The 26,794-nt window shown below is 46.1% G+C and overlaps 2 protein-coding genes across 6 annotated transcripts in view; both read right to left on the reverse strand.

Annotated features, from left to right (window-relative positions):
* TMEM269 (transmembrane protein 269) overlaps window positions 1–4,364 on the reverse strand; it is a 19,602-nt gene extending 15,238 nt beyond the window's left edge. For 2 of the 3 annotated variants that reach the window (XM_015437403.4, XM_005543712.5), the window contains exons 1-3: window positions 4,195–4,364; window positions 917–1,014; window positions 76–219 (exon numbers count right to left, since the gene is read on the reverse strand). In XM_015437403.4, the coding sequence (XP_015292889.4) occupies window positions 76–219; window positions 917–1,014; window positions 4,195–4,235 (283 nt within the window). In that variant the 5' untranslated portion in view covers window positions 4,236–4,364. The remainder of the gene's footprint in view (window positions 1–75; window positions 220–916; window positions 1,015–4,194) is intronic. The other variant, XM_074010522.1, reaches the window with a different exon arrangement.
* A 13,077-nt stretch (window positions 4,365–17,441) lies between these two features.
* C1H1orf50 (chromosome 1 C1orf50 homolog) lies at window positions 17,442–26,555 on the reverse strand. Of its 3 annotated transcripts, XM_005543711.5 has the most exons (5): window positions 26,446–26,555; window positions 26,214–26,329; window positions 20,174–20,260; window positions 18,313–18,444; window positions 17,442–17,976 (listed from the first exon to the last, which is right to left on the reverse strand). In XM_005543711.5, the coding sequence occupies exons 1-5, from the start codon at window positions 26,522–26,524 to the stop codon at window positions 17,791–17,793; spliced, it is 600 nt and encodes a 199-aa protein (XP_005543768.1). In that variant the 5' UTR covers window positions 26,525–26,555; the 3' UTR covers window positions 17,442–17,790. The 3 variants fall into 3 exon arrangements, with proteins under 3 accessions (XP_005543768.1, XP_045229047.1, XP_073866633.1); XM_045373112.3 differs by lacking the exon at window positions 20,174–20,260; XM_074010532.1 differs by lacking the exon at window positions 18,313–18,444.
* Window positions 26,556–26,794: the final 239 nt, after the last annotated feature.

The raw sequence follows: 26,794 nt of genomic DNA on the forward strand, positions 1-26,794 counted from the left end.
GGCTTCTGGCATCTGACAGATGCCAGTTCTGTGCTCCCCTGCCCTCTGTTCTAAGGCAACCTTGGTTCCACTCACCAGGTGAATAAAAGCACAAGTGGAAAGAAGCAGCTGACACATAGATGATGGCCAGGATCCCACTCAGAAGTCCATCCACGCCTAGGAGCAGAGCAGAGGCCAGGCCGAAGGTGGTGAAGACGGCAAAGTCATTCAGCTCAGCTCCTGCCCCAGAGGGCCCAAAGTTAGAAGAACTTATACTCCCATGTCTTGCACCTTAGTCCCCCTCTAGTAGGGGAGCTGGGGTAGTGACAAGAGGGGTCCTGAGGTCCCAGAAAGCAACAGCTGCTCCCCTGGGGGGCAGTCTGTAGATCAAAGACCAGGATTTCCTCCTGGCTCTGCCTTGTGCTGGCCAGTGGCCCTGGGCAAGTATTTCCCTCTCAGATCTTAGTTTTCCTATCCTTTAACATGCAAGGGTTGGGCTACAATCAGATACAAACTGATAAGCTATGGGACTTTTTTCAAGCTAAATCTTACATGGAAGCATTTTACTGTATTTTAAACCAGCTGCTCTGCTGGTTTAATTTTCATCTCCTCTCTGCCAACCTCCTCTCACCCCACCCCTACCCAGTTCCACTCCAATACCTGGATGGGTCCAGAACAGGGAAGCAGGGCAGATGAGAAAACTGAAAGCCAGGACAAGGACTGCCCAAAGGTCAGTAAGGGAGCCAGCAGAGGAGCTGGAGCTGGACTGCGGGGCTCTCGAACTCCTGCTCCAGGGCTGCTGCTGCTGCTCTCGGGGGGGTGTGAACAGGGGTGGATGCCTGAGGAAGGCCTGCGGGATGTTAGAGGATGGACGAAGGGGTGACCCCAGATGGATGCTACTGGGGACAAGGATTAGGGGCCTGGGGCCTGAACTCACCCCATTTGGAGCAGATGTTGATGTGGCTGGTCATTGCCCTGACTGCCATGTCCAACAGGAAGCTGACCAGGAGCATCCAGGAGGCATAGTGGCGTTTCCTAAAGTGCAGGCCAGCAAGCCCGAATGGGGAAGCACTTTCGCAGTCTCCACTGGAGACTCTCCCCCACCCCCCATTAGTATATTAGTATACACTAATATACTTCCTACATACCTCCCACACTTGCACACACACACACATCCCTTCATGTCCCCCACACTCACATCCTTTCTGATATATGCTGCTTTTCACACCACACATGCACACATACACGCCTACATCCCTCACAAACTCAATCTACAGTCTTAAAGAGGTGCCCCAAACCCCCTAGAACATCACTGAGATCCCTTCCAACTCTAACTTCCAGGCATTTTTGATGGCACAGGGGACCTAGGTTCTAGCCCAGCCTCTGCCACCATCTCTCTATGAATTATTAGCTAAATCACTACCCCATCTCTAGGCTTGTTCCCCCATCTGTAAAATGAGGAGTGTGTGCTAAATGATTTGTTTAATAGATACAAACCTATTCAGATGACCTGTTTCTCCTTGTGTGAGTTTTGGTAACTTATGTCTTTTTTTTTTTTTTTTTTTTTGAGACAGAGTCTAGCTCTGTTGCCCAGCCTGGATGCAGGGGTGCGATCTCGGCTCACTGCAAGCTCTGCATCCAGGGTTCACGCCATTCTCTTGCCTCAGCCTCCCAAATAGCTGGGACTACAGGTGCCCGCCACCACGCCCGGCTAATTTTTTTGTATTTTTAGTAGAGACAGGGTTTCACCATGTTAGTCAGGATGGCCTCGATCTCCTGACCTCATGATCCACCCGCCTCGGTCTCCTAAAGTGCTGCGATTACAGGCGTGAGCCACTGCGCCTGGCAACTTATGTCTTTTAAGGGATTGATTATTTTCAGCTACGATATCAAATTTGTGGGCAGAGGCTTGTTCATAGCATTCCTTTATTATACTTTTAATGTCTGTGGAATCAGTAGTAATGACCCTTGTTTTATTTCTGATATTGGTAATTTCTGTCTTTTCATTTTTTTAACTTGGTTAGCTTGGCTAGAGGTTTATCGATTTTATTGATCTCAAAGAACCAGCTTTTGGTTTCATTGATTTTTCTCTATTAATTTCTTGTTTTCAATTTCTTTGATTGCCACTCTAATTTTTATTTTATTTTTTGAGATGGAGTCCCTCTGCTGCCCAGGCTGGAATGCAGTGGTGCGATCTCCGCTCACTGCAACCTCTGCCTCCCAGGTTCGAGTGATTCTCCTGCCTCAGCCTCCCAAGTAGCTGGGATTACAGGTATGTGCCACCACACCCGGCTAATTTTTGTATTTTTAGTAGAGATGGTGTTTCACCATGTTGGCCAGGCTGGTCTTGAACTCCTGACCTCAAGTCATCCACCTGCTTCAGCTTCCCAAAGTGCTGGAACTACAGGCATGAGCCACTGCACCCGGCCTAATTTTTACTTTTTACTTTTTATGCTTACTTTGGATTTGCTTTTCTTTTTCTAGTTTCCTAAGGTTAAAGCTTAAATTATGGATTTTAAATCTTTCTTTTTTGAATATATGCATTCAATGAAATAAATTTCCCTCAAAGCAAAGCACTGCTTTCCCTGCATCCTATAAGTTTTGATAAATCGTGTTTTCATTTTTTTAGTTCAAAACATTTTTAATGTTTCGTGAGACTTCTTCTTTTATCCATGTGTCATTTAGAAGTGTGTTGTTTAATCTTCATATATTTCAGGATTTTTCAGCTGTCTTTCTGTTACTGACTTCTAGTTCATTTCCATGTGGGCTGAGAGTATGCTTCTTTTAAATTTGTTAAGGTATGTTTTATGGCCCAGAATGTGATCTGTCCAAGTGAGCTGGAGAAGAATGTGTACTCTGCATGGTTGGATGAAGTACTCTATAGATGTCCATTTTATCCAGGTGACCAATGGTGTTGCTGACTTCAACTATGTCTTTGCTGATTTTCTGCCTGCTGGATCTGTCAGTTTCTGATAGAGGGGTGTGGAAATCTCCAACCTTGATAGTGGACCCATCAACTGTCCTTGCAGTTCTATTAGTTTTTGTCTCATGTCTTTTGATGCTTTAAATTATTTCCATGAGCTCTTTCAGATCCCACATTCTTGATTCTGTGCCTCCATCCAGCACCTGTCCCCAGGTCCCTCTAAAAGCTGCCACCACAGCTCCAAGCAAACCTGCCCTGAGAGGCCCATTCTCAAGTCTGCACCCGGATTGCAATGCTTAGGCAGCCCAGGAGAAGCAAAGGGCCTGACCTAGACCTCAGCTGTCTCCAAACAACCACAGCATTTCCTTTGTTTAGACCCAGTCCTATGTATCTAGAGGGGACTGAAGCTAAATAAAAATACTCAGGGCACCATTATGGCAAAAAAACAACACTCCCAGATAATTAGGCTGAACTAAGAAGATAGAAGTTTTCTGGGCTGGGCACAGTGGCTCACGTTTGTAATCCCAGCACTTTGGGAGGCCTAGGCAGGTGGATCACTTGAGCCCAGGTGTTTGAGACCAGCCTGGGCAATATAGTGAGACCTCATCTCTAAAAAAAAAAAAAAAAGTTTCTTTAAAAAAGAGATTTTCTGCTGTAGGTGTGCCCTACTTTATTATACTCGAAAAACCAAGATTTTAGAGAATCACAAAAATTTCCAGCTGCAAGGGAGCTTAAACATCATCAGGTAAAGTCATCTTATCTTATGGATGAGAAACAAATCCAAAGAGAAGTCACTTGCTGATGGTTATAGACAATCGAGTAGATTAGGAGGACGTTACCTGCATCATAAAGGATTTATCTTTAAAGGACTGATATCCCGAAAACATCGAAATGGGATTCAACTTACAGAAATAGAATTTGCTTACAACGTTTTAGGGGAACATATGCATGTCTCGGACCTTCCAGAACAGTGCTAATTTCAAATAGTCTGCCAGGTCGTATGATCTAAGAATTAGAAAATATGAACTGTGGCCTACCCAAAGATTGTATAAAGGCCACCAGAACAGAATCTCTTGACTTTCTCATAAAAACCATTCTAGACTGCCACAGCTGGAATGAACTGGTACAGTTGAGTCTGGGATCTTGGCCCTTTGACTCCTAAGCCACTGCACTTTCCCCGGGTACACTGTGGATTCCTGTGCCTCAGTGCCTGCTCTCTAGACTCTCCCTCTCCTTCCCTCATGCCATTGGCTCCAGCTCTTGGCTAAGAGCTTGCTGGGCCCCAGACCTACCTGCTGAAGCTGAAGATGATGGAGAAGAGCCCCAGGACCATGTTGGCCAGAGATAAGGCATTGGTAACATCCTTCCAGGAAACCTCATTTATCTGGGAATGGCTCTGGTCATGGCTCAGGAAGAAACTGGTACCCTTACCTGGGGCCCAAGAGAGAGGGGCAAAGGGTTCCCAAGGTCAAGGAGTCCCAGAAGAGGCTCCCAGGGACCTGTTCCACTAGACCTCATCCCAAAATGGCACCCTCCCTACATTCAGTTTCACTGGCTGGACTAGACTAAGGGAGACAGGAGGTAGATGAAGGAGACTCAGGAGGTGAAGACAAAGGTGCTGAGGATCCAGCGTCTTGGAAAAGCTCAATAGCAGAGTGGGTGAACCAACACAAGCATAGTTTCCACTCCCTCTCTGGCTGCACCTTTGCCCTGCAGCGCAGACATCCCTCCAGTCCATATGCCGACCATCCTGGAGCCCCATGGCCCAGAATGCAGGGGATATGGGCCCTTCTCCCATCTGAGAGGTGGGCCCTTGTCACTGACCAAGGGTTGGCCTGAGAGAGAAGAAGTGCCAGGAAGCCCTGTTGTCCCACAGTCCAAGCTCACTCCTCCTGAAGCACAGGGCTGCAGCTGAGGTGCCTTAAGGTCCTGGTTCTGACAGGCCCCAATCAGAACAGCAGGCCTACTTCCCACAAGGGAAGAGATGACAGATTAAAAATGAATGTGTAGCCGGACACGGTGGCTCATGCCTGTAATCCCAGCACTTTGGGAGGCCAAGGCAGGTGGATCACCTGAGGCCAGAAATTCGAGACCAGCCTGGCCAACATGTTGAAACCCCGTCTCTACTAAAAATACAAAAATTAGCTGAGTATGGTGGTGCATGCCTGTAATTCCAGCTACTCAGGAGGCTGAGGCAGGAGAATCGCTTGAACCTGGGAGGCAGAGGTTGCAGTGAGCCGAGATTATGCCATTGCACTCCAGCCTGGGCAACAGAGCAAGACTCTGTCTCAAAAAAAAAAAAAAAAAAGAATGTGTACAACACTGAATAGTTCACAAAGATCGTTTCACCATGTTCTCATTCCCGTGTCTCCTTCTCAGAGCCTGACAACCTCAGGAGATGGTGCTAGAATTCTCCCTTATTTTATGAATGAGGAAACTACGGTTAAAAGAAAGGAAGGTATTTGCTCAAAGTCACACAGTAAGTAGAACCAAATCCCATCTGATTCTAAATCTGGTGTTTCTTCTGCTGGAAGCATAGATTTTAGCAGGAGGAGGTATATGGGATGTGGCAGTGAGGGAGCTCGATGGCCAGGTCTGCGAGACAGCAGCAGCCTCCCTGTGTGTGCGGCACCGTCCAGCCTAGGTCCCACAGCGCTCCCAGTCTCTCCCAGTCTCTCCCACAACAGGGAATTGGCTGGCCCTGCCCATCTTCACAGCCTGTCTTATCTCTGCTTTTACTCTAAGACCACATTTGTACACCTTACACATAATCTGCTTGTGCAACTGAGTCTCTTGGAGAAAGAGCCCCATTCCTCCTCAAAACTGAGAAGCCCCACTGGTTGGGGCAAATGTATCAGCCACAAATAGATCCTGCACTTGAGTAAAATAAACAAGCTTCAAGGTGTTCCCAGATCTGTCTTCTCATTTAATCCTCACCCATTTCAGAGGTGAGGATTAATCTCACCTCCAGCTCTGCCTCCATCCAGTCCCTCTGTTCAGCCCCAGGCCCATCTGGTCTGGACAAGAGCTGAGACAAACCGTGGTCCTTTCTCATTAACCTGCCACAAAGATGCCAGCAGCTGGGAGGGCTGACTTGGAGTTTGGGACTAGAGTTTATCAGGACAGCACTGCTGGGCTCACTGCCTCAGTGGGCCAGCCTCACTCACCAAAGGGGATCAGTAGCTACGTGGCCACAGCCATTGGGATTCCTAAGACCTTCTTATGCCAGAGTCCCTCCAAACCTACGACAGGAAGCAATGCAAGCCAGGGAAATCTGGGAGGGGAAGGGGACAAAGGACTTGCTGCATACTCCCTCCCTGTGAACCTGCTGTAGTGGTCTCTCCTGGGTCTCTGGGCTGACCCCAGCAAGATCAAACATCCCAGTGTCTGCTGCTCAGAGTCAGCAGGTGCCCAGGGTCTGTCTACCAGCTGTCAAGCATTGCTGCTGCCTCTGTGCTACTTCACAGCTGGTTAATTTTTAATTAATGGTCAATTGTCTACTATATTATCTCTTTCGTTATCTCCTCCATTCACAAACCACTTTCACATTTAGGATTTCCACTGGCCCTGTGAGCACTGTCAGGCAAGGGTTCTAATCCCTACTTTCCAGGTAAAGCAAGGAAGACTCAAGAGATGGGAACAACCTAGCTCAAGGTCACACCAGAAGTGGCAGAACAAAACTTACAATTTTGCCTTAAGTGTTCTTTCCCCTGTGCTCTGCTGTCTACCAACCAATAGGACTGAGCATTGTATTGGTTATATGCTGTGCCTGAGTTGGGTGCTGGTAGAAACCTTGGTCCCTGCCATCACAGAGTTTACAACCTATCCAAGGAAACGAGTCTTTTGCATACATGTGGAGACTTAGACTCTATTCATAGTGGTACCTTATCTTACAGATGGGGAAACTGAGGTTTCAGGAGAGTTAAGTGACTTGTCCAGTAAATGGTGGAGCCAGGATTTGATTTGGGTCTCCTCTTTCCCAATTAAATGCTGTTTGCAGCAGAATGCACAAGTCCCAGGCGTGAAAGGATGTGGAACTGAGAATAAGGGCTATAGAAGACAACAGAAATAAGAAGCCACCCGCCATTCATTCAGCAAATGTTTGGCCAGGGGCAAGATGTGGTGCCTGGTGCTTGGGACACAGAGAAGATTAAGACCAAGGGACACAGTTTAGCCACAGTACCTAACTCTGCACAGAAAAGAGGCGACCAGGCTACTAAGGGAGCACCGAAAAGGGGCTCAGCCTGCCAGGAGGTGAGAAGGCTCCCAGGAGGGGTGAGGGCTGAGGCTTGGCATAGCACCAGACTGCAGGTGATCTGGTCACTCCCCAGCTTTTTGAATGCCCTCAGGATGGAGTCCAACTCCTGTGTTTGGTATGCCAGCTCTGCTCAGCTCTCCCAGCTTCCTCTCAGTCCTCCCCACCCTTCTCAGACCCTCTCTTTGGCCTTGGGTTGGGTAGTGCTCCTCTTTGGGAAGCCCCTCTGACATCCCCCACCCTGCCCCGAGCATGTTAGGTGTCCCTCATCTGTATGGTTTCATCTTCTTGTGCTTACCATGTGATACTTGGCACTCTGTTTTGGCAGTGTTTTGGCACCGCCTACCCTGGGGTTCCTATAGGGGATGCAATTTGAGTGCTGGCCGAGGTCCCTGTGCCCAGTATAAGGCCTGACAATAGAAGTTGTTCTGTGTTTGTTAAATTAACATCACAGGTCACTCTGGTGCTTCCCTGAGGCCCTCTGGTTGCACCAAATTTATTGACCCCCCATCTAACCCTGCCCAATGTGGCCTCCAAGAAGCCTTCTCAGATGAACGCCCAACAGTCCAGCCCCTTCCACATACCCAGCAACTACCCAGTTCTTATGATCTTCTACTTACTCATTTTTAAAATGCTGTTTATTTATTGCTGATGGCTGCTCTGTGTCAGGCCTTGTGTCGGGGGGGATGGGGAGAAGAACAAGAGCCAGGCTGCACCCTCCAGCAACTCAGAGTCTGGTAGAGGAGGCAGCTGTGTGTTGGGACAAGTGTAATGTTGGACAAGGGGATGTGCCAGCTGTTGTGGAGAGACTAAGTCTGGGGTGGGGCAGAGGAAGGTTCCACTCCTGTGGTGACATTTTTCAGGGTCTCTAAGGATGAACAAAGAATTAGGAGGGGCATTCTTGGCCCAGGGTATGAGCCGCAGGTGCGGAAGCACGATGAGGAGGCTGGATCCCTGGATCCTGGAAGAGAGGGGTGACCAGAGGTAATACTGGCAGGTAGGCTGCAGGGGGTGGTCGTGCGGACGTGACCTTGAGTGGCAGCCCGTGGCGGGCACTGTGCTGTTCAGTAAGGGAGCAGAGTCTTGGTCAGACACGGGCAGGGAGCGCAGGGCGGCTTTGAGGGGACAAACTACAGAAAAGGAAACCGGCCAGGAGACGGGAGGGGGTGAAGGGGGGAGAGGGGCGGGGCGGGGGGAGCGTGGACGTGAGGAGGAGAAAAGCAGGGCTGTGACAGTGGGGCTGGAGAGGAGGGGAGAGTTGAGTATGGCTCTGAGGTTTCTGAGTGGTGGGGCGGCGCCTCCGCGGAGTGAAATCATCCAGGCGGACTCTCCAGCAGGTGACACGCGTGGCAGACACGGCAACGCCGCTCATGCCAGTTCCAGACCCTCTCCCCTCCCAGCCCCCGCTCCTTTCCTGGAGGCTGGAAACCGTCCCCGGCCTCTGGGGACGGGACGTGGTCCCCTGGCCCACTCTGGCTGTCCCAAGGCTGCCCAGGCCTGGCTCCAGCCGCTACCACACCGGGAAGATGGAGCTGGGCTGCTCGCCAACAGCACCCGGGCAGCGGCGCTTCTTGTCCCTTCCACGCGGCCGCGGAGGCTCACCTGGGGGCTCACCCTGGGGACAAGGCATTCCTACATGAGATGGGGGTCCGCCCTCCTGCCCCGTTTCCTGTGCAGTGCAGGGGACCAGCCCTGAAGAGGAGAGCCTCTTGCTCCCACCCTGGCTCTTAGCTCACAATCCCCAGAGCAGGGGAGGGGTTGCGGGTCTGTAGTCAGGGAGAAGGGCCTCAGTTTCCAGGGGAGCCCAGGTCTTGTAGTAGGGGCGGCGGGGAATGGAGGAGTCCCGGGGGAGGGGACGTCTTCTCTACCTGAGTGAGGCTGGGAAGGCTTCATGGTGGAGACAGCGGCCCCGGCGCGTGGGCCTGGAGTGGGGCGGGAAGTGCGCTGGAGAGGCGAGGCTGTGCTGGGATGCTGGGCCCAGCCTCTGCGGGGCCCCTAGAGGGTAAGCTCCACGCGGGCAGGGCTGCTTGTACGTTTGCTTCGCTGCTGTTCGCTGTGCCTATAAGAAGGGCATAGGCACATAGGAATACTATTTGGATGAATGACAAGCTAAGGAATTTGCACTCAATTCCTGAAGAAAAGTTTTTAAGTAGGAAGGTGACATGGTCAGGTTGTTTCAGGAAGACTAACCTGGCAGCCATTGCGGAGGAAGGATCTGCAATCCTGCGGGCCAGGAGGCAGATGAGCAACAGACGGGATGGGAAGAAGGAGCCCCCTCAGGAGCCCGTGTGAGATGGACTCCCAGGGGTGAGAGCGGCGAGAGGGAGGGCGTAAGAGCTTCTCAGAGGTGACTATCTTTGGCAGTTAGGCTGACAGAGTGTTACACAAAGAAACTTTTTGGTATTGGGTAAGGATTTCAGGCACCAGTTCTCAGATACGGCCCCATCCTCACCAGCCCACCGGAAGCAACAATAGAGCAGGGATCACTGTGAGGACCCCACAGGAGAATATAAAAGGGCAAGGGAGCTAGGAGGTCAAGTGACACTTTGCCTCTCCTTGCAGCCAGCCCGGGAAAGAGGAGTGTAAGACCGAGCATGTTCTGAGGGGAACACCAGGCAGCAAGTACTGGGCTACATGTTGTACAGACATTCTCATCATCTCACTGGAACTTGCCCGCTACCCTGAGGTTAGTGTTAGCATTCCCATCCTACAGAAGAGGAAATAGGGGATCAGACAGCTGATTCTACTGGAGAATACACCATTAATAATTAGTGGAGCCGAGACCTGAAAACAGCGATACCAAAGTCAGACCTAGGGTGTGTGAGAAACCGGGTGGAGGCGACAAAAGGTGTGCTACACACCCCAGCCTGAGTCAGGCCAGCTTCCTTTGATCATCTATGTGTTTCTCTTCATTGCTCCCTGCCATGTGGCCCACTAAAGTGGCAAATTAGCCTGGCGCGGTGGCTCACACCTATAATCCCAGCACTTTGGGAGGCTGAGGCAGGCAGATCACGAGATCAGATCAAGACCATCCTAGCCAACATGGTGAAACCCCCCCTCTACTAGAAATTAAAAAAAAAAAAAATTAGCCAGGCATGGTGGTGCATGCCTGTAGTCCCAGCTACTTGGGAGGCTGAGGCAGGAGAATTGCTTGAACCCAGGAGGCGGAGGCTGCAGTGAGCCGAGATTGCATCACTGCACTCTAGCCTGGGCGACAAAGCGAGATTCCATCTCGAAAAAAAAAAAAAAAAGAGTGGCAAATTAAAAATTGTAGCATTTATACCAGCTTACCTTTAAACCAAGTTTACATTCCAGCGCTAACACTTACCAGATGTATAAATGTGAACAAGTTACTTTTTCTGAACCTGTTTCCTAATCTGTAAAATGGGATTGTTGTCAGAATTAAATGAGATTATATGCTTGGCACAGAGTAGAAGCTCAATTATTAGCATTATTAATCTAAGGATATGATCATATATCTATTAGCCTGGACATCCCCAAAGTTTCCTTCAGGAGAGGGGAAGGAAGCAGGGTAGCTGAGAAAGATACCCCCTACCAGAAGTTTCTAGCTTTCCTCATTCTGGATCTCACAGGAAGTACAGAACAGGAACAGTAAGTTAGGCTACTTACACTTGTGCTAATACGGTAGCCAGCAGCCACAAGTGGCTACTGAACACTTGAAAGGTGGCTAGTCCGAATTGAGATGTGCTGTAAGTATAAAATACACACCAAAGTTTGAATACTTAGTTTAAAAAAGAATGTAAAATAATTTTTTTTAGTAAATTGTTGAAATGCTAATAGTTTGGATATGCTGGGTTAGATAAAATATATTTTATTTATTTATTGAGACAGGGTCTCACTCTGTCACTCAGGTTGGAATGCAGTGACATGATCATAGCTCAAAGCAGCCTTGACCTTCTGGGCTCAAGCAATCCTCCCACCTCAGCCTCCCAAGAAGCTGGGACCACAGGTACACGCCACCATGCCTGGCTAATGTTTGTATTTTTTGTAGAGATGAGATCTCCCTATGTTGGCCAGGCTGGTCTTGAACTCTTTGGCTCAAGCGATCCTCCTGCCTCAGAGTCCCAAACTGCTGATATTATAGGCATGAGCCACTGCACCCTGTGATAAAATGTATTCTTAAAGTTAATTTCACTTTTTACTTTTTCATGTAGCTACTGGAAAAATTTAGATCACACATGTGGCTCACATTATACTTCTATTAACTGCATTGACTTGGATCCTTTGCAGGATATAGGTACAGAGCTACAGATGTCCATCCATTGATTTATTTGATTTATTCTTTTTTTTTTTGAGGTGGAGTCTCACTGTGTCGCCCAGGCTGGAGTGCAGTGGTGCAATCTTGGCTCATTGCAACCTCCGCCTCCCAGGTTCAAGCAATTCTTGTACCTCAGCCTCCTGAGTAGCCAGCATTACAGGTGCCCGCCACTACACTTGACTAATTTTTATATTTTTAGTAGAGATGGGGGTTTCACCATGGTGGCCAGGCTGGTCTCAAACTCCTGACCTCAAGTGATCTGCCTGCCTTGGCCTCCCAAAGTGCTGGGATGACAGGCATGAGCTACCATGCCTGGCCCACTTACTTATTCATTGTTAAGAGTATTTATCATGCGCCAGGCACTATTTTAGATGCTAGAAACAGCAGTAAACAACACAGACAGTCTCTGTCCTCACAGAACTTATAATCACAGAACTTATAAACAGAAGCAAAACACACATCATTTCTGGTTGTGCTAAGTGCTGTGGAAAACAAAGCAGTATCAGAACCACTTTAATGTGAGAAGGGTTGGTATTTCTGATAGGGTAATCAGGGAAGTGGTATTTCAGCAAGGACCTAAAGGATGAGAAGACACAAACCTGCAAAGATCTTGGAGGCAATGCTCCAAACAGATAAGACAGCAAATGCCAATGAGCAGCAATGAGCTTGGTGTGTGGGAAGAACAGCAAGGTCAGCAAAGCAGGAACATGCTGAGTCCTGAGAGTGGCAGATCACATAGAATCTAGGGAAGAAATGAGAAACTCTGGGATTTTTTTTTTAACAGAGGTGCAATCTGGTTTGTAGTTTTAAAAGATGATGTTGACAATCTCTGTGGAAGCAGGGAGACAAGTTAGGAGATTACTGCATTGTCCAGGCTGGACATGTTGGTGGCTTGGACTAAGGGGGAAAGGGGTGAGGTGAAGAGAAGCAGTCACATTTGGGATACATTTTGAAGGCAGAGCTGGGACTGCTGACTGGTATGAGGAGAACAAGAAGAATCAAGAATGACTTGGGTTCTTGGCTGCTACAACAATGTGAGACAGGTGCTGATAGAGAGAGGCCTGGTGGTGAAACAGGTTTTGGGGATGAACTCAAGAGTTTAGATTTGGACACATTAAATTTGTAATGACTACAAGTCAAGTGGAGACAGCAAGTAAGGCTGTTGGGCAAACAAGTGTGCATGAAACTTGGGGACTGATGAGGGCTGTAGGTATGTATGCGAGTCAGTAGTGTGTGGACAGCATTTAAAGCCTGGGGAATGGATTAGACCACTTAGTAGAGATAAAAAGGAGAGGGCCACAGACTTGGCCTCAGAATGTAGATGTCAGGAAGAGGAGGATCAGGACACAGAAAAGGTACAGTCAGTGAAGTAGAGAAAAGCAGGAGATGATAATATTACAAATCAAAATGAAAAAAAAAGCTTTCAAGTACGGACTGCTCCACTCAATCAAATGCTGTTTAAGACTACAGAAATGAAAATTTTCCAGGCACGTTGTAGCTCCTTCCTCCCAAGCTCCAGCTCCTTAAAGGAATGAATGAACCCTATCTTCTGATGGGGGTTCTATATCCAGGCTTTAATGCCAGAGATATGGGCTCAATTGCTTATAAGTTGTATAAGTTGTATGACCTTAAATAAGTTACTTCTCTATACCTTGATATACATCCTCTACATACCTATCACTAAACGCCCAAGTGAACTACTCCGGTAGTGTCTCACATAAACATCTCATTCTGCTTAAGGCCAGGAATTTGAGACTAGTCTGGGCAACATGGTGAGTCCTCATCTCTATAAAATTTTTTTTTAATTAGCTGGACATATTGGTGCATACCTGTATTTCTAGCTACTTGGGAGGCTAAGGCAGGAGGATCGTTTGAGCCCAGGGGTTCAAGGCTGCAGTAAGCTATGATTGAGCCAGTGCTCTCTAGCCTGAGTAACAGTGAGACTGTCTCAAAAAAAAAAAAAAAAACAAAAACAAAAACAAAAAAACCTTACTTTATCACTTTTGTGATTTAACTTCTTTATACCTCTATACCGAGATCCTTTATGACTGTCTTAATTGGCCCAAACAGGATTAAGGTTATGGTCAGACTCAAACAGGACTGTGTCTGAATCTGACCTCTACCACTTCCCATCTGTATAACCATGGGCCAGTTTCAGAATCTCTGAGATGCTCCTGCTCTGTAAGATAAGAATACTATATACCTCATTGATGGTGGGTTATGTGAAGATTAAAAGAGATAATGGATACACTTAGCAGAATAAAGGCTCACTAGACAGTACTTATCATCTTTGTGTCTGTAACACTAATACTCTTCATGTTTGTGGACTGATAACTTGAGAAAGTAAGATACAAGCCAGCTCTCCTTTCCTCCTTCCAGAGCACTAGGGTGGAGAAAGGGAGCTACAGTCAACTGTTACTCACACCCAGTAACTTTGGAAGGGCCAACTAGGTGGATTATCAATATCACAGAATATCACTGATTATTCTGGAAAATGACAGGGATGTCCTCCTCCTCCTGCAAATTTTGTTGAGTGGATCCCCACTATTCATTGCAGATACTCAAGCCAGAAATGCTTGAATTCAAGCATCATCTAAGAGTCTTTCCTCTCATCCCTCTGACATTTTATTAACAAGATGGCAATTGATTGTACTTTCAATGTGCCATGCTTCATCAAATGTAAGATGCTATCTGTTTTGATCTTTTTATGTAGCTCTAAGAAAGAAAAAATGCCACTTAAACTGTGACATGCCACTGACTTTTAGAAGTGTCCAGGTTTGAGATACCAAAATGTGGGGGGAAAAAGTACACCTTGCAATTGGTGAAATACAGGCCCTCTCATTCTACCACTGCTTAGTTCAGACTCCCATCATCCCTTGCCTTGATTAGGGATGGAAGCTCCTGTCTTCCCTCTACCCAGCCTCTGCTGCCAAAATGATGTTTCTAATGGCCAATATTACCAACCTACCCAAATCCTTCCATTAGTTCTTCTCCCATAGCCCCCGGTCCATATTCTCCTGTTTAACTGGCTGCAATTCCTCACATGTCGTATCACTTCTAGTCAATGTCCCTTCCATGTTATTTTTTGTCTGGAATGTTTTTTCCTTCCCCTCTTCATCTATCTCCTAGCTTTTAGACACAAGGATTTTCTAGCCGGGACATATCTCACTCCACCCCTCCTTGTGGCCAGGACTGCTTTGGTTGATATGGCTTAAATGGATGTCCCTGTCTTCATTCACAAATAAACTCCATCCAAAAATGAACCCTACCCCAACCCCCAAAAGACAAACTTCCTATGAAAGGGCAATTGGAGCCTCCAGAAAGTTCTAACTTGTATGGTTTTCAACACCAAGCAAGCATTAGCTCCTCCAAGAGTCTTCCCAAATTCTCCAAGCTCAATAAGGAACCCCTCCCTGGAGCTCCATAATATTCCACACGTACTTCTATCACACCCCTTCTTAGAGCATCTTGGAGTTGTTAACTTGTTTCCTTCTCTACCATCCTGTGAGCTCCTTGGAAATAGTGATTCAGCTCTATTATTCCCTAGAACCTGGAACCTAGAAGGTACTTCATACTAATGAAATTATCAGGTGAACAGATGGATGGGTAAATGAAAAGTGATTACTGTATATAATCACTGGGTCCTAGTTTCCCATTCTCAGGTGCCCCAAATCACCTCACATTGCCACTAGCCCTTCCCAAGTGTGGTAACTGGCTTAACCAGGAAAGAGCAATGACACCCCTTGGTGGTCAGTGCAGGGAGTACATCTTACTGAACAAAAGGAAGTTTCTCTCTTTTCAATCACTGCTGTCCCGCGAGGGAGATTTGCATTTTCAAATGATCAAGCTGATGACTGCATGCAGAATGGATTGGAGAGGGGATAGAGGAGGAAGCAGGGATGCCAGCTGGGAGGCTGTCTTGTTAGAGTTGAGAGTGAAGTGCAGATCTGTGACTTTGACACCATCACACTTAACCACTTTGTAATATTGCCTTTTTTACCTAGAACTTTCCTTTCTTCTTCTCAACTGAGCCCTGTGGCAGATAGATTCTAGGATCTGTTCAATGATTCAGTGATGTCTGCCTTCTGGTATACATGCCTTTGTATAACTCCCTCCCTTGAATATGGGCTGGCCTAGTGACTTGCTTCCAACCAACAGATTACAGCAAAGGTGATGAAATGTCACTTCTGTGATCAGACTACATGAGACTGTAACTTCCATCTGGCTAGCAGACTCTAATCCTTGCTTACTTTGCTTAAGAAAGCTGCCATGTTGTAGAGGCTCGTGTGGCAAGAAGTGAGGGTAACCTCCAGCCAACAGTCAGCTAGTGGAATCCCTGAAGCCAGCAACCCTTGAGGGTTGTCAACAAGCCTGATGCGGTGGCTCAAGCACCAGCACTTTGGGAGGCTGAGGCAGGTGGATCATGAGGTCAAGACATCGAGACCTTCTGGCCAACATGGTGAAACCCTGTCTCTACTAAAAATAAAAAAATCAGCTGGGCATGGTGGCGTGTGCTTGTAATCCCAGCTATTTGGCAGGAGAATCGCTTGAACCAGGAGGCAGAGGTTGCGGTAAGCTGAGATTGAGCCACTACACTCAGGCCTGGCAACACAGTGAGACTCTGTCTCAAAAAACAAAATAAAACAAAAAAAAAAGAAAAGAAATTCTGCTAACAATATAAGTGAGCTTGGGAGCAGATCCTCCCCCAGTCAGGCCTTCAAATGAGAACAGCCCTGACCAATAACTTAATTTCAGCCTTACAGGGTTTCAGAGAAACCATGAAGCAGAGGACCCAATGAAATGGTGCCTGAACTCCTAACCTATAAGCTCTGAAATAAATGGGTGTTGCTTTAAACCATTAAGTTTGTAGTAATTTGTTTATCTGATAACTAATGAAGTACCTATTCAAAATTGTCATCATGATGCAGGTGAGAACCTTCTGAAAACCTGGGAAACTTTCTGTAGTCAGACTCCACTACTGTACCACTAATGTCTCTTCCCTCCGACTCTGCAGCACCCCAGCAAAAGACCTCTGCAGCTGAGTCCAAAGAACATTCCCATGTGAACTGAGCGACCAAGTGTCATCTGAGTGAGCTTGTTAGATTCTAGCCCCATCCTGTGTGAGGCCTTAGGTGGACCATTTACAGCTCACAAGAAATCCAGTTTATGAGGAGAGACCATGAATAATGGGGGGGGAGGGTATTACCAAGCAGATCAGTATAAGGAACATCCATTCCCAGAGAGAAACTTGGGCCATTGTCAGTTCAAGGACATATCTCTCTGTCCTTTTACAGCATACTGCAATAGATTACAGCCATGCTAAATCATCCATAAACGAGCTAATTCCACCGAACAGACAGGAAAGAAGGTAGAGTCCTACAACAGCCTAGTCGGAATAAGAACTACAGTAATTTTGCCAAAGGCCCTTAAGTTCTTGAATAATTCTTGTCAAAATGAATTTCAATCTGAGTTAACTCACAGTCAACAATTTGGCTGTTTTTCTTGTTTCTCACTCTACTGCCATACTCTCTTCCACAGTATTTTTAAGTAGCCATTTAAATGGGTTTGTTCTGCTGCAGGTGGCTGAGCCTGGGAGCTCCTCCTTGGGAGACTACACAATGGATTCTATAATGATTAGTGGCAGCATCCAACGTCTCTTCCAAGTCTAAAATTTGTGAGTTTCAAAGTTGACACTCCCCAAACCTGGCCTTTGCTGCTGCCTCAGATTCTCATTCACTCTAGCAAGGCAGAGAGAGCAAAAGGGGCAAGACAAACCTCATCAACAGCACAGAAATCCCAGAATCACACACTCTCTGGTCCAGCCAAGCCAAGTGGTTTTTTTTTTTTGGGGGGGGGGGGTTTAATCACCCTCCATTACCCAACATTCTCGTTCCCAGATGAATTTTAAACTGGAGTTGCACCAACTGTGAGACAGCCTCAACCCCAATGTTAAATACTACCAGTTACTTAAAAAAAAAAAAAAAAAGACTGAAAACAGTTCTCTCTGGAAAACGATCCACCAACCATTTTTATGGGAAGAAGAAAGTCTTCTCTAACACTTTAACTTAAGGGAAGAAGTGATGGAGAGGAAGAAGGAAAGTACATTGGCCAATACTCTGAAACTGACTGACTTGGGTATCTGTGGTCCAGAGAGGATCCCGAAAGACAGTGACTCTGTCTCAATGATTATTACCATCCCAATTAAAAGTCAAAATGACAGCATTTACATTCACACAGGGTCTCTTTCCAGGAAGTTTGTGATTCACCTACATGTCCTCAATTCTCAAGATAACAATGGGGTCAACAAGGAGGTGACAGCCAGGTCCTGTGAGAGCTGTTTGTCAGAGCCCACTCTCAGTGAGTCAGTCCCTGGAAGTTGGGTTCAGTGCATGGAGGCAGGGCCACTGACTGGCTTAGCAACTTGTCCATCATGCCGATTTTAGCATCTTGCTTCTCAATGTCCTCATACGGAGTCCAGGACAAGTCATGCTGTAGCTTGTAGGCACCAAGGAAGTCATGTGGACAACTTGTCCCCCATTCCTAGAGAAGGCAAAGGAGGCAGTTCCCATCAGGGTGGGTTGTGAACAAACTGAGCTCATTTCCTAATTATGCCACAATCTCTTTTTTGGCTTTTCACTTCATACCAGTCAGAACAATCTTTGGAAAGCAGTTACCTTACACATCAGATCCCTCCCTTGAGAAAATGAGTGAAATAATTTAAGCACAGGTATATTTTTTATAGTCATGTCTGGGCTCACATCACCCCCAGTTTTCTAAGAAACCATATACCAATCCACATGTCTACATTTTCACATATATACCAAGAATTTCTCAGAGGCTGGAGTAGATTTTTGGGCAAACAATGTATGTTCTTACCTTTGGAGAAATGATGGAAAAATACTGCTGACCACTCTCCCGTTTATAGAGGTAGTAAATGTTGCCAGGTTTTTTCACCATATTACAAGCTACATGGTGCAGGTCAGCATCTCTGTGAGCATCTTCCAGTACCTATGAATCACAGATATGTAACGAATTAGGTATTGGAGATAACAGGCACCCATATTCAGTGATCATCCCAATTAAAATTTGGAAACCATTCAATGCTTAGGATCTTGGTCCCCAATAGCAATGAATCACTTTTAAGATCCAGATTACTCTGAAGAAACAAAAATTAGACTATGCTGCTATGCTGTAAAAAAGGCTTTAAAAAATTATATTTCGGGCCGGGCGCGGTGGCTCAAGCCTGTAATCCCAGCACTTTGGGAGGCCGAGACGGGCGGATCACAAGGTCAGGAGATCGAGACCATCCTGGCTAACACGGTGAAACCCCGTCTCTACTAAAAGTACAAAAAAAACTAGCCGGGCGAGGTGGCGGGCGCCTGTAGTCCCAGCTACTCGGGAGGCTGAGGTTGGAGAATGGCGTAAACCCAGGAGGCGGAGCTTGTAGTGAGCCGAGTTCGCGCCACTGCACCCCAGCCTGGGTGACAGAGCAAAGACTCCGTCTCAAAAAAAAAAAAAAAAAAAAAAAAAAAAAAATTATATTTCAAGCCAGGCACAGTGATTCATGCCTGTAATCCTAGCACTTTGGGAGGCCATGGCAGGCGGATCACTTGAGCTCAGGAGACCAGCTTGGGCAACATGGCAAAACCCTATCTCTACTAAAAATACAAAAAATTAGCCAGGTGTGGTGGCATATGCCTGTACTCCCAACTACTTGGGAGGCTGAGGCAAGAGGATCACTTGAGCCCAGGGGGCAGAGGTTACAGTGAGCCGAGACTGCACCACTGCAGTCCAGCCTGGGTGATACAGTGATACCCTATCTTAAAAAAAAAAAAAAAAAAAAAAAGGTATTTCAAAATGTTGAGCAATAATGACTCCAGGTAATTTTTAAGTTTCTTTCCTATTTTTCTGTGCTAAGTACATTTCTTTTTTTTTTTTTTTTTTTTTTTTTTGAGACTGAGTCTTGCTCTGTCTCCCATGCTGGAGTGCTGTGGCCGGATCTCGGCTCACTGCAAGCTCCGCCTCCCGGGTTCACGCCATTCTCCTGCCTCAGCCTCCCGAGTAGCTGGGACTACAGGCGCCCACCACCTCGCCCGGCTAGTTTTTTGTATTTTTTAGTAGAGACGGAGTTTCACCGTGTTAGCCAGGATGGTCTCGATCTCCTGACCTCGTGATCCGCCCGTCTCGGCCTCCCAAAGTGCTGGGATTACAGGCTTGAGCCACCGCGCCCAGCCAGTACATTTCTTTTATAAATGAAAACATATTCCCCTGTTAAAATGCTTTACCTCATGAAACCTTCTCCTGGAAAAAACAAAACAAGGGAGGCCTAATTCGTTACATATCTGTGATTCATAGGTACTGGAAGATGCTCACAGAGATGCGGACCTGTACCATGTAGCTTGTAATATGGTGAAAAAACCTGGCAACATTTACTTGGGAGGCTGAGACGGGAGAATCGCTCGAACCCGGGAGGCAGAGGCTGAAGTAAGCTGAGACCACGCCACTACACTCCAGCCTGGGCCACAAGAGCAAAACTCTGTCTCAAAAACAAACAAACAAACAAACAAAAACTTATACTTAACCTCTTAAGCTTATTCCTTCTATTTTACTCAACACCTACCTCTACATTTCTAGGAGGCACTAAAGACATAAAAAGTCACAATGATTATAAACAAGTTCAGCCAATCCTGAGAACTAAAGAAAGAAAATGAAAGCCTGTCTAACAGTCATTCCTTACCTTCCTGGCTTGTTCCTGCAAATGTTGGATTTGCTCAGCTATGACTGTCAGCTTGTTGGTGGCATTTGCTCGGATGAATTCATCAGCCTACAGGTGAGAGAAAACTAAACTGTGGGTTGAAAGAGGAAAAGACTTCTATGATGTTCTTTTCTGGATCCCAGTGAAGAGGTTTATGCTAATATTTTGCTTCTGCCTAAAATATTTTTCCCATTCTCTCCACTGCCCCACAGCCTCCCACTCATCCTGAGGCCCCACTCAGATAGCACTGTCATGAGAAGGCCACCCTGACATGACTCCACACCACAGTTACATGCTCTCTTCTATTTCCCATAGCTTTCTACCCTTTCACTATGAACTGCAGTTACACTGAACTTCTTTGGTTCTCCAACATGCCTTCTCTTTCTCTCTCTCTCTCTCCTGCTACCAAATATATTGAATATACCCTCTCCTCCAACCAGTCCATTTTTCCTCCTGCTCTTTACCTAACAAACACCACACACTTCTCAGGTCTCCATTTTCTCATGTTTAAACCCTTGTGAAATCAGGGATGGATTTTAAATAATTAAAAGACACTTGTGATCTGGCCCTTATCATCTGCTAAGGTAGAAATCTAGATACACACAGAAAGTATTCGGGTTTTTCTGTGTGACCCCCACACCCCCAGAACTGAGAAAGTATGTGTTAATCTGACCATTTCCTCAGTTATTTACATCACAACTACTTAAATTTTAACTTATATGTGCATTTCTAATTATTACTTAAAACGTATTTTAAAAGACTGCATTATGATGTGGACCTGAAACAGAGTTATAATGTGCACACAAGACTGCCTGTCATGTGCCACAAAGTGCAACTGAAGGCAATGGAAATTTTTTTTCTTCAGACAGAGTTTTCGCCCTTACTGTCCAGGCTGGAGCTCAATGGCGCGATCTTGGCTCACTGCAACCTGTGCCTCCTGGAGTCAAGTGATTCTCTAACCTCAGCCACCCGAGTAGCTGGGATTATAGATGCCCACCACCATGCCCAGCTAATTTTTGTATTTTTAGTAGAGGCAGGGTTTCACCATGTTGTCCAGGCTGGTCTCGAACTTCTGACCTCAGGTGATCCACCCACCTCGGCCTCCCAAAGCGCTAGGATTACAGGTGTGAGCCACTGCGCCCAGCCAGGACATTTCTTAAAATAGATCAAATTCTCAAAGTTAGGAGAGACTAATGTGATCAATTCATGTGCTGGGAAGGATTACCACTCAGGCAATAGAAATCTGTCAAAAATTTCCAGCTTACTTTTACGAAGAGCTGATTATACACAATTAAGGTAAAGAAATGAGGAAATTAAACTAGAACTGGAACTAAAAAATATTAAAGAGAATTTGTTGGTTAGTTGAGGAGTCTTACGGCAAAATTCAGGTATAAACCAGTGTTATGAGTGAACAAAAACCATACAAGTAAACTGAGTCATTTATCTGTCCCACAGATGTATATTAGGCAGCTACTGTGTGTCAGACACCACACTAGGCACTGGGTGTACTGGTTAACAGGAAAGAGAAATCCCTGCCTTTAAGATGGCAAGTCAAGTCTAATATAGTTTAACAGAAATATGAGGCAAGTCGCATATAAAATTTTAAATTTAAATTTTCTAGTAGCCACGTTAACAGTAAATTAATTCTAACAATACTTTTTTTTTTTTTTTTTTTTGAGGCAGAGTCTCGGTCTGTCACAGACGCTGGAGTGCGGTGGTGCAGTGGCTCACTGCAACCTCCACCTCCTGGGTTCAAGCGAATCTCATACCTCAGCCTCCTGAGTAGCTGGCACCACAGGCATGCGTCACCATGCCCGGCTAATTTTTGTATTTTTAGTAGAGGTGGGGTCTGGCCATGTTTGCCAGGCTGGCCTTGAACTCCTGGCCTCAAGTAAGACGCCTACCTCAGCCTCCCAAAGTGCTGAGATTACAGGCATGAGCCCCCGTGCTCCAGCTAACACATTTTATTTAACCTAATATATCAAAAACATGTTCATTTTAACATGTAATCACTATTTTTAAGTTGTTAATGAAATATTTTGCATTTTTTGTTTGTTTTTGTTTCTTTTTTTGGTCCTTTGCAGTCTAATCCATATTTTGCATTTGATATTAAGCCTTCAAAATATAGTGTTTATTTTGTACTCACAGCACATCTCAATTTGGATGCTAAATTTTCATCAGAAATACTTCATCTGCATTTAGACTTAATAAAATTTATATGTGAAAAAGTTGATTCACAAACTCAAATTGTTCCAATATACTTGAGTTCCAATACTTGAAGTAATTATTGTTTTTAAATTCAAATGAATTAAAATAAAATAAAATATAAAATTTGGTTCCTCAACCACACTAACAACATAAGTGCTTAACAGACATAATGTTGCTAGTGGGTACCATATTTTAAAGCACAGCTCCAGTGAGTAATAGATACCAAAAAGTAAACATGATTAAAGTTAATATTATATGTACACATAATAACAATGCACTATTATGAAGGAAATAATCACAATTATGTGGTAGAAGCAGGTTAAAGATAACAAATAAGTAGAAAAGCTACTTCATTTTTATGAAGTTTAATAATAGGGAGTGGTGGGGAATTGGAAAGTATATGTAGCCTAGAAGTATTTGAATTCAATTTAATAATACTGTCATTTGGATGGGGTAGGGTAAGGCCTTTTCCAGACAAGAAGGCCTCACTAAGGATGTAACATTAGACTTGGGTCTAAATGAAAGGAGAGGACCGACCATGAGAAAAGCTGGGAAAAAAAAAGTTTGCAGGCATTTGAGACCAATGCAGTTGAAGAGTAGTTAGTGATAGGCAATGTGTAGAACGGGGTTAAAAAAGAGAGCAGAGACCAGATCTTGCCGTCTTGTAGCCCACGGTAAAAGAATTTGCATTTTGTTCCAAGAATGAAAGCCCAGGCATGGTGGCTCACACCTGTAATCCCAGCACTTTGGGAGGCCGTGGCTGGTGGATCACAGGAGGTTGGGAGTTCGAGACCAGCTTGACCAACATGGAGAAACCCTGTCTCTACTAAAAATACAAAATTAGCCAGGCGTGGTGGCACATGTCTATAATCCCAGCTACTTGGGAGGCTGAGGCAGGACACTTGCTTGAACCCAGGAGGCAGAGGTAGATGTGAGCCAAGACAGCATCATTGCACTCCAGCCTAGGCAACAAGAGTGAAACTCTGTCTCAAAAAAAAAAAAAAAAAAAAAGACAGAAAGAAAGGAGGAGCCATATATGGCCAAAGAGACAGTAGGTATTTCCAGAGCTAAGGTAGTTCCAGGTTAGGGGTAGCCTTATAATAACCCTCCCTTTTCTTAAGGTGCTAGCAGTAAATCTCGTAAACAAAATTTGAATTTATATTTTGAAGAGTTAATATAAAATGCAAAATATGGATTAGGCTGAGGTCCAAAAAAAGGAAAAAAGAAACAAAAAATGCAAAATATTTCATGAACAACTTAAAAACAAAAAAGCCTCATAAAAAATGAAGAGAAGAGTACCTACAACTAGTAAGCACTAACCCTAGCCTCAACTACTCTGAGGCCCTTTACATTCATCTCATTTACTTCTCACAACACCTTTATGAAGTTGATAACCTCACTTTCTCATTTTAGCAATTAAGACTCACAGACATGAGGCAACCTGTCCAAGGTTTCACAGATAATAAACAGCAAAGGATCTGAACACAGGTCAGTCTGATTCCAAAATTCATGCCTTAATACCAGGCCTCCTGAGCTTTCTGAACACACACCAATACCCGGGTGAGTCCTGCTAAAAAAAATAACTTCTTCTTTTTTTTTTTTTTTTTTTTGAGATGGAGTCTCACTCTGTCGCCCAGGCTGGAGTACAGTGGCACAATCTCCACTCACTGCAACCTCCGCCTCCCGGGTTCAAGTGATTCTCCTGCCTCAGCCTCCTGAGTAGCTGGGATTACAGGCGCCTACCACCACGCCCAGCTAATTTTTTGTATTTTTAGTAGAGATGGGGTTTCACTATGTTGGCCAGGCTGGTCTTGAATTCCTGATCTCGTGATCTGCCCACCTCGGCCTCCCAAAGTGCTGTGATTACAAACGTGAGCCACTGGACCTGCCCCCTCCGTTCCTTTTTTTTTTTTTTTTTTAAAGACTCGCTGTGTCGCCCAGGCTGGAGTGCAGTGGTGTGATCTTGGCTCACTGTAACCTCTGCCTCCCAGGTTCAAGCAATTCTCCTGCCTCAGCCTCTAGAGTAGCTTCAGACTACGGGCACACACCGCCATGCCCAGATAATTTTTTGTATTTTACTAGAGACAGGGTTTCACCATGTTGCCCAGGCTGGTCTCCAACTCCTGAGCTCAGGCAATCCTCCTGCCTCAGCCTCCCAAAGTGCTAGGATTACAGGTGTGAGTCGCCACACCCAGCCTCATTTTTTTTTTTTGAGTCTCACTCTGTCCCTGATTCTGGAGTGCAGTGGTGCAATCTCGACTTACTGCAACCTCTATGTACTGGGCTCAAGCGATTCTCATGCCTCAGCCTCCCGAGTAGCTGGGACTAAAGACGTGAGCCACCACACCTTTTAGTAGACACGGGGTTTCACCATGTTGGCCAGGCTGGTCTCGAACTCCTGACTTCAAATGATCCACCCACCTTGGCCTCCCAAAGTGCTGGGATTACAGATGTGAGCCATGGCACCTAGCCAAAAAGTACATTTTAGATAGTAAATATGTTTGATTCAATTTGTTTGTCTCTAAAGTTGTTTTTTTCTTCAGCTTCTCAAATACAGATTGTATTGGGGAAACAGAGGCAGCATAATAATGCATCCTCTGTATTTCACAAGATTATAGGATGAAAGGCAAAAACTGTTCTTTATTCCATCTGTTCAGGCCATTATAATAAACATGATAGTCATTCGACAGCACATGAGTATGTTGTGTGCACAAGATTCTATCCCTATCAACCTCCCTCCCAATAATAGTGATCTGATTAGCATATTCTCTTAATCCATAAAAGTTGCACTTTGCTCCCCAGTTCTTTAAAAAGAAGAAAGTACAAGTTTTGAATTAAAACAGCTTTCCTACGTATCTGAATTTTTCTTAATTAAAAAAAAAAACGGATTCGAAGGATTTCTAGGATCATTGGGAAAAAAAAGACGTGAGGGAATTTGAGCACATTAAATAATTTTGAGCAAAGCAAAGACCTTAGAACATAATCAAGGCTAAATCTGATAGTGTATACAGGGATAAGGGGCCATCATAATCTTTAAAACAGCAGGACCCTCCATCTGTGCACACTGAAGAGGGTGTATAACTGGAAGTCTTGACAAGAGATAAGAAGGAATCTGGTTTTTCATTGAATAATGACAAAGCTTTAGATCTTGGAGCTCTCCTACTTCAAACCTTTCACTTTACAGATAAAATAGTTGAGGTCCAGAGAGAAGTAATCTGCCTGAAGTCGCACTGCAAGTTTGTATCAAAAGTGGGATTAATAGTCACGTGTCCAAACTTCCAGTGTTTTTTCCATTATTTCACATTTCCTCCTTATTTGACTTATTTTGGCCATCCATATAAAAGCACTGGGCTTGGGAATACTATGTTTAATAAGGACTAAACTCGGAGTCCTTGCCCTGCTAGATGTTTAAACTCTCAGTTAACAAAGATCTTATGGGAAGCAGCTTTAAAAAAGCGGACCTTGAAACTTCTGGGGAACTTTTCTTTGTCAAATGGGAAGATAACTCTGTACTGCCTACCTCACAAGGCTGTCCTAAAGTGCAAATGAAATAATGAACGCTAACGTGTTGTGTAAACCTTCCCACGAAGGGAGATTATGGGCACTCAAGTTGCCGTTAGAGGAGCTTTTGGTCACAGAAGGTCATTCGAGTCAGGCCACCGACTCACAATGACAGTCGGCTTTACTCGTCTGTAAAATGGAGACAAGAGCAATTGCCACCCCCACCCTAGGTGGTAGTGAGGTCTGAGCCGAAAGACGCAGAGCACAACGTGAATGAAGACGGTTATTCGCTGCCCCGGTCGCGCCTCCTCACCTTCTGCACCTGCTCTGCGAGCGCCACGAGGTCTAAGGGGTCCCCGGCCCGGTGGGTGTGGTAGGGGCTCACCAGGGCCAGGCCGCCGGGGGTCGGGGTGAGCTCCACCAGGGCTCCTGCGACACACAGCCAGGAACAGGCCGTGAGCTCCCGCCCTCGGCCTCCCGCGGAGCCCCGAGACCGGCTGCCTCGCTGGGGCTGACTTCCCCTTGCTGACTCCCGCCCCGCATACCTCCCTGGCCTGCAGCTGGCTGCGGTCCTTGGCTTTCAAGGACCCCCTCGGTCCTCCCGAGCGCTGCGGCGTCCTCCATGACAGCGACTTATCCTCCCCACTCCCTGGGCGGTGCGAGTCGGGAGAGCCTGCGCATAAAGGTGCGTGGGCGGAGCTTCCGTATTTCTCGTCCACTGGGCTTCAGAGCGACTGAGCAAAGCCTGAGCTCGGAGGCGGGGCTCCGGCTGACGCGCCGGGATTCGCTGAGGGCCGGTGGGGGTATCTGGGTTGACTGAAAGGAAAAGAGGCGGTGCAAGCCTCGTGGGCATGCGCCGCCCGGCTTGGGAGGTGGGGCTTCGCCCGGGGGCGG

Source organism: Macaca fascicularis, chromosome 1, assembly GCF_037993035.2.
Source record: "Macaca fascicularis isolate 582-1 chromosome 1, T2T-MFA8v1.1".
In the NCBI taxonomy this organism is placed as follows: Eukaryota; Metazoa; Chordata; class Mammalia; order Primates; family Cercopithecidae; genus Macaca; species Macaca fascicularis.

Excerpts from the sequence above, each read along its gene's own strand:
- C1H1orf50 (XM_005543711.5), bottom strand. The coding sequence starts at position 26,524 with ATGGAGGACGCCGCAGCGCTCGGGAGGACCGAGGGGGTCCTTGAAAGC. Across the intron at positions 26,330-26,445 it reads GCCAGCTGCAGGCCAGGGAG|GAGCCCTGGTGGAGCTCACC; the intron begins GTATGCGGGGCG and ends TGTGTGTCGCAG. Across the intron at positions 20,261-26,213 it reads TCGCAGAGCAGGTGCAGAAG|GCTGATGAATTCATCCGAGC; the intron begins GTGAGGAGGCGC and ends TCTCACCTGTAG.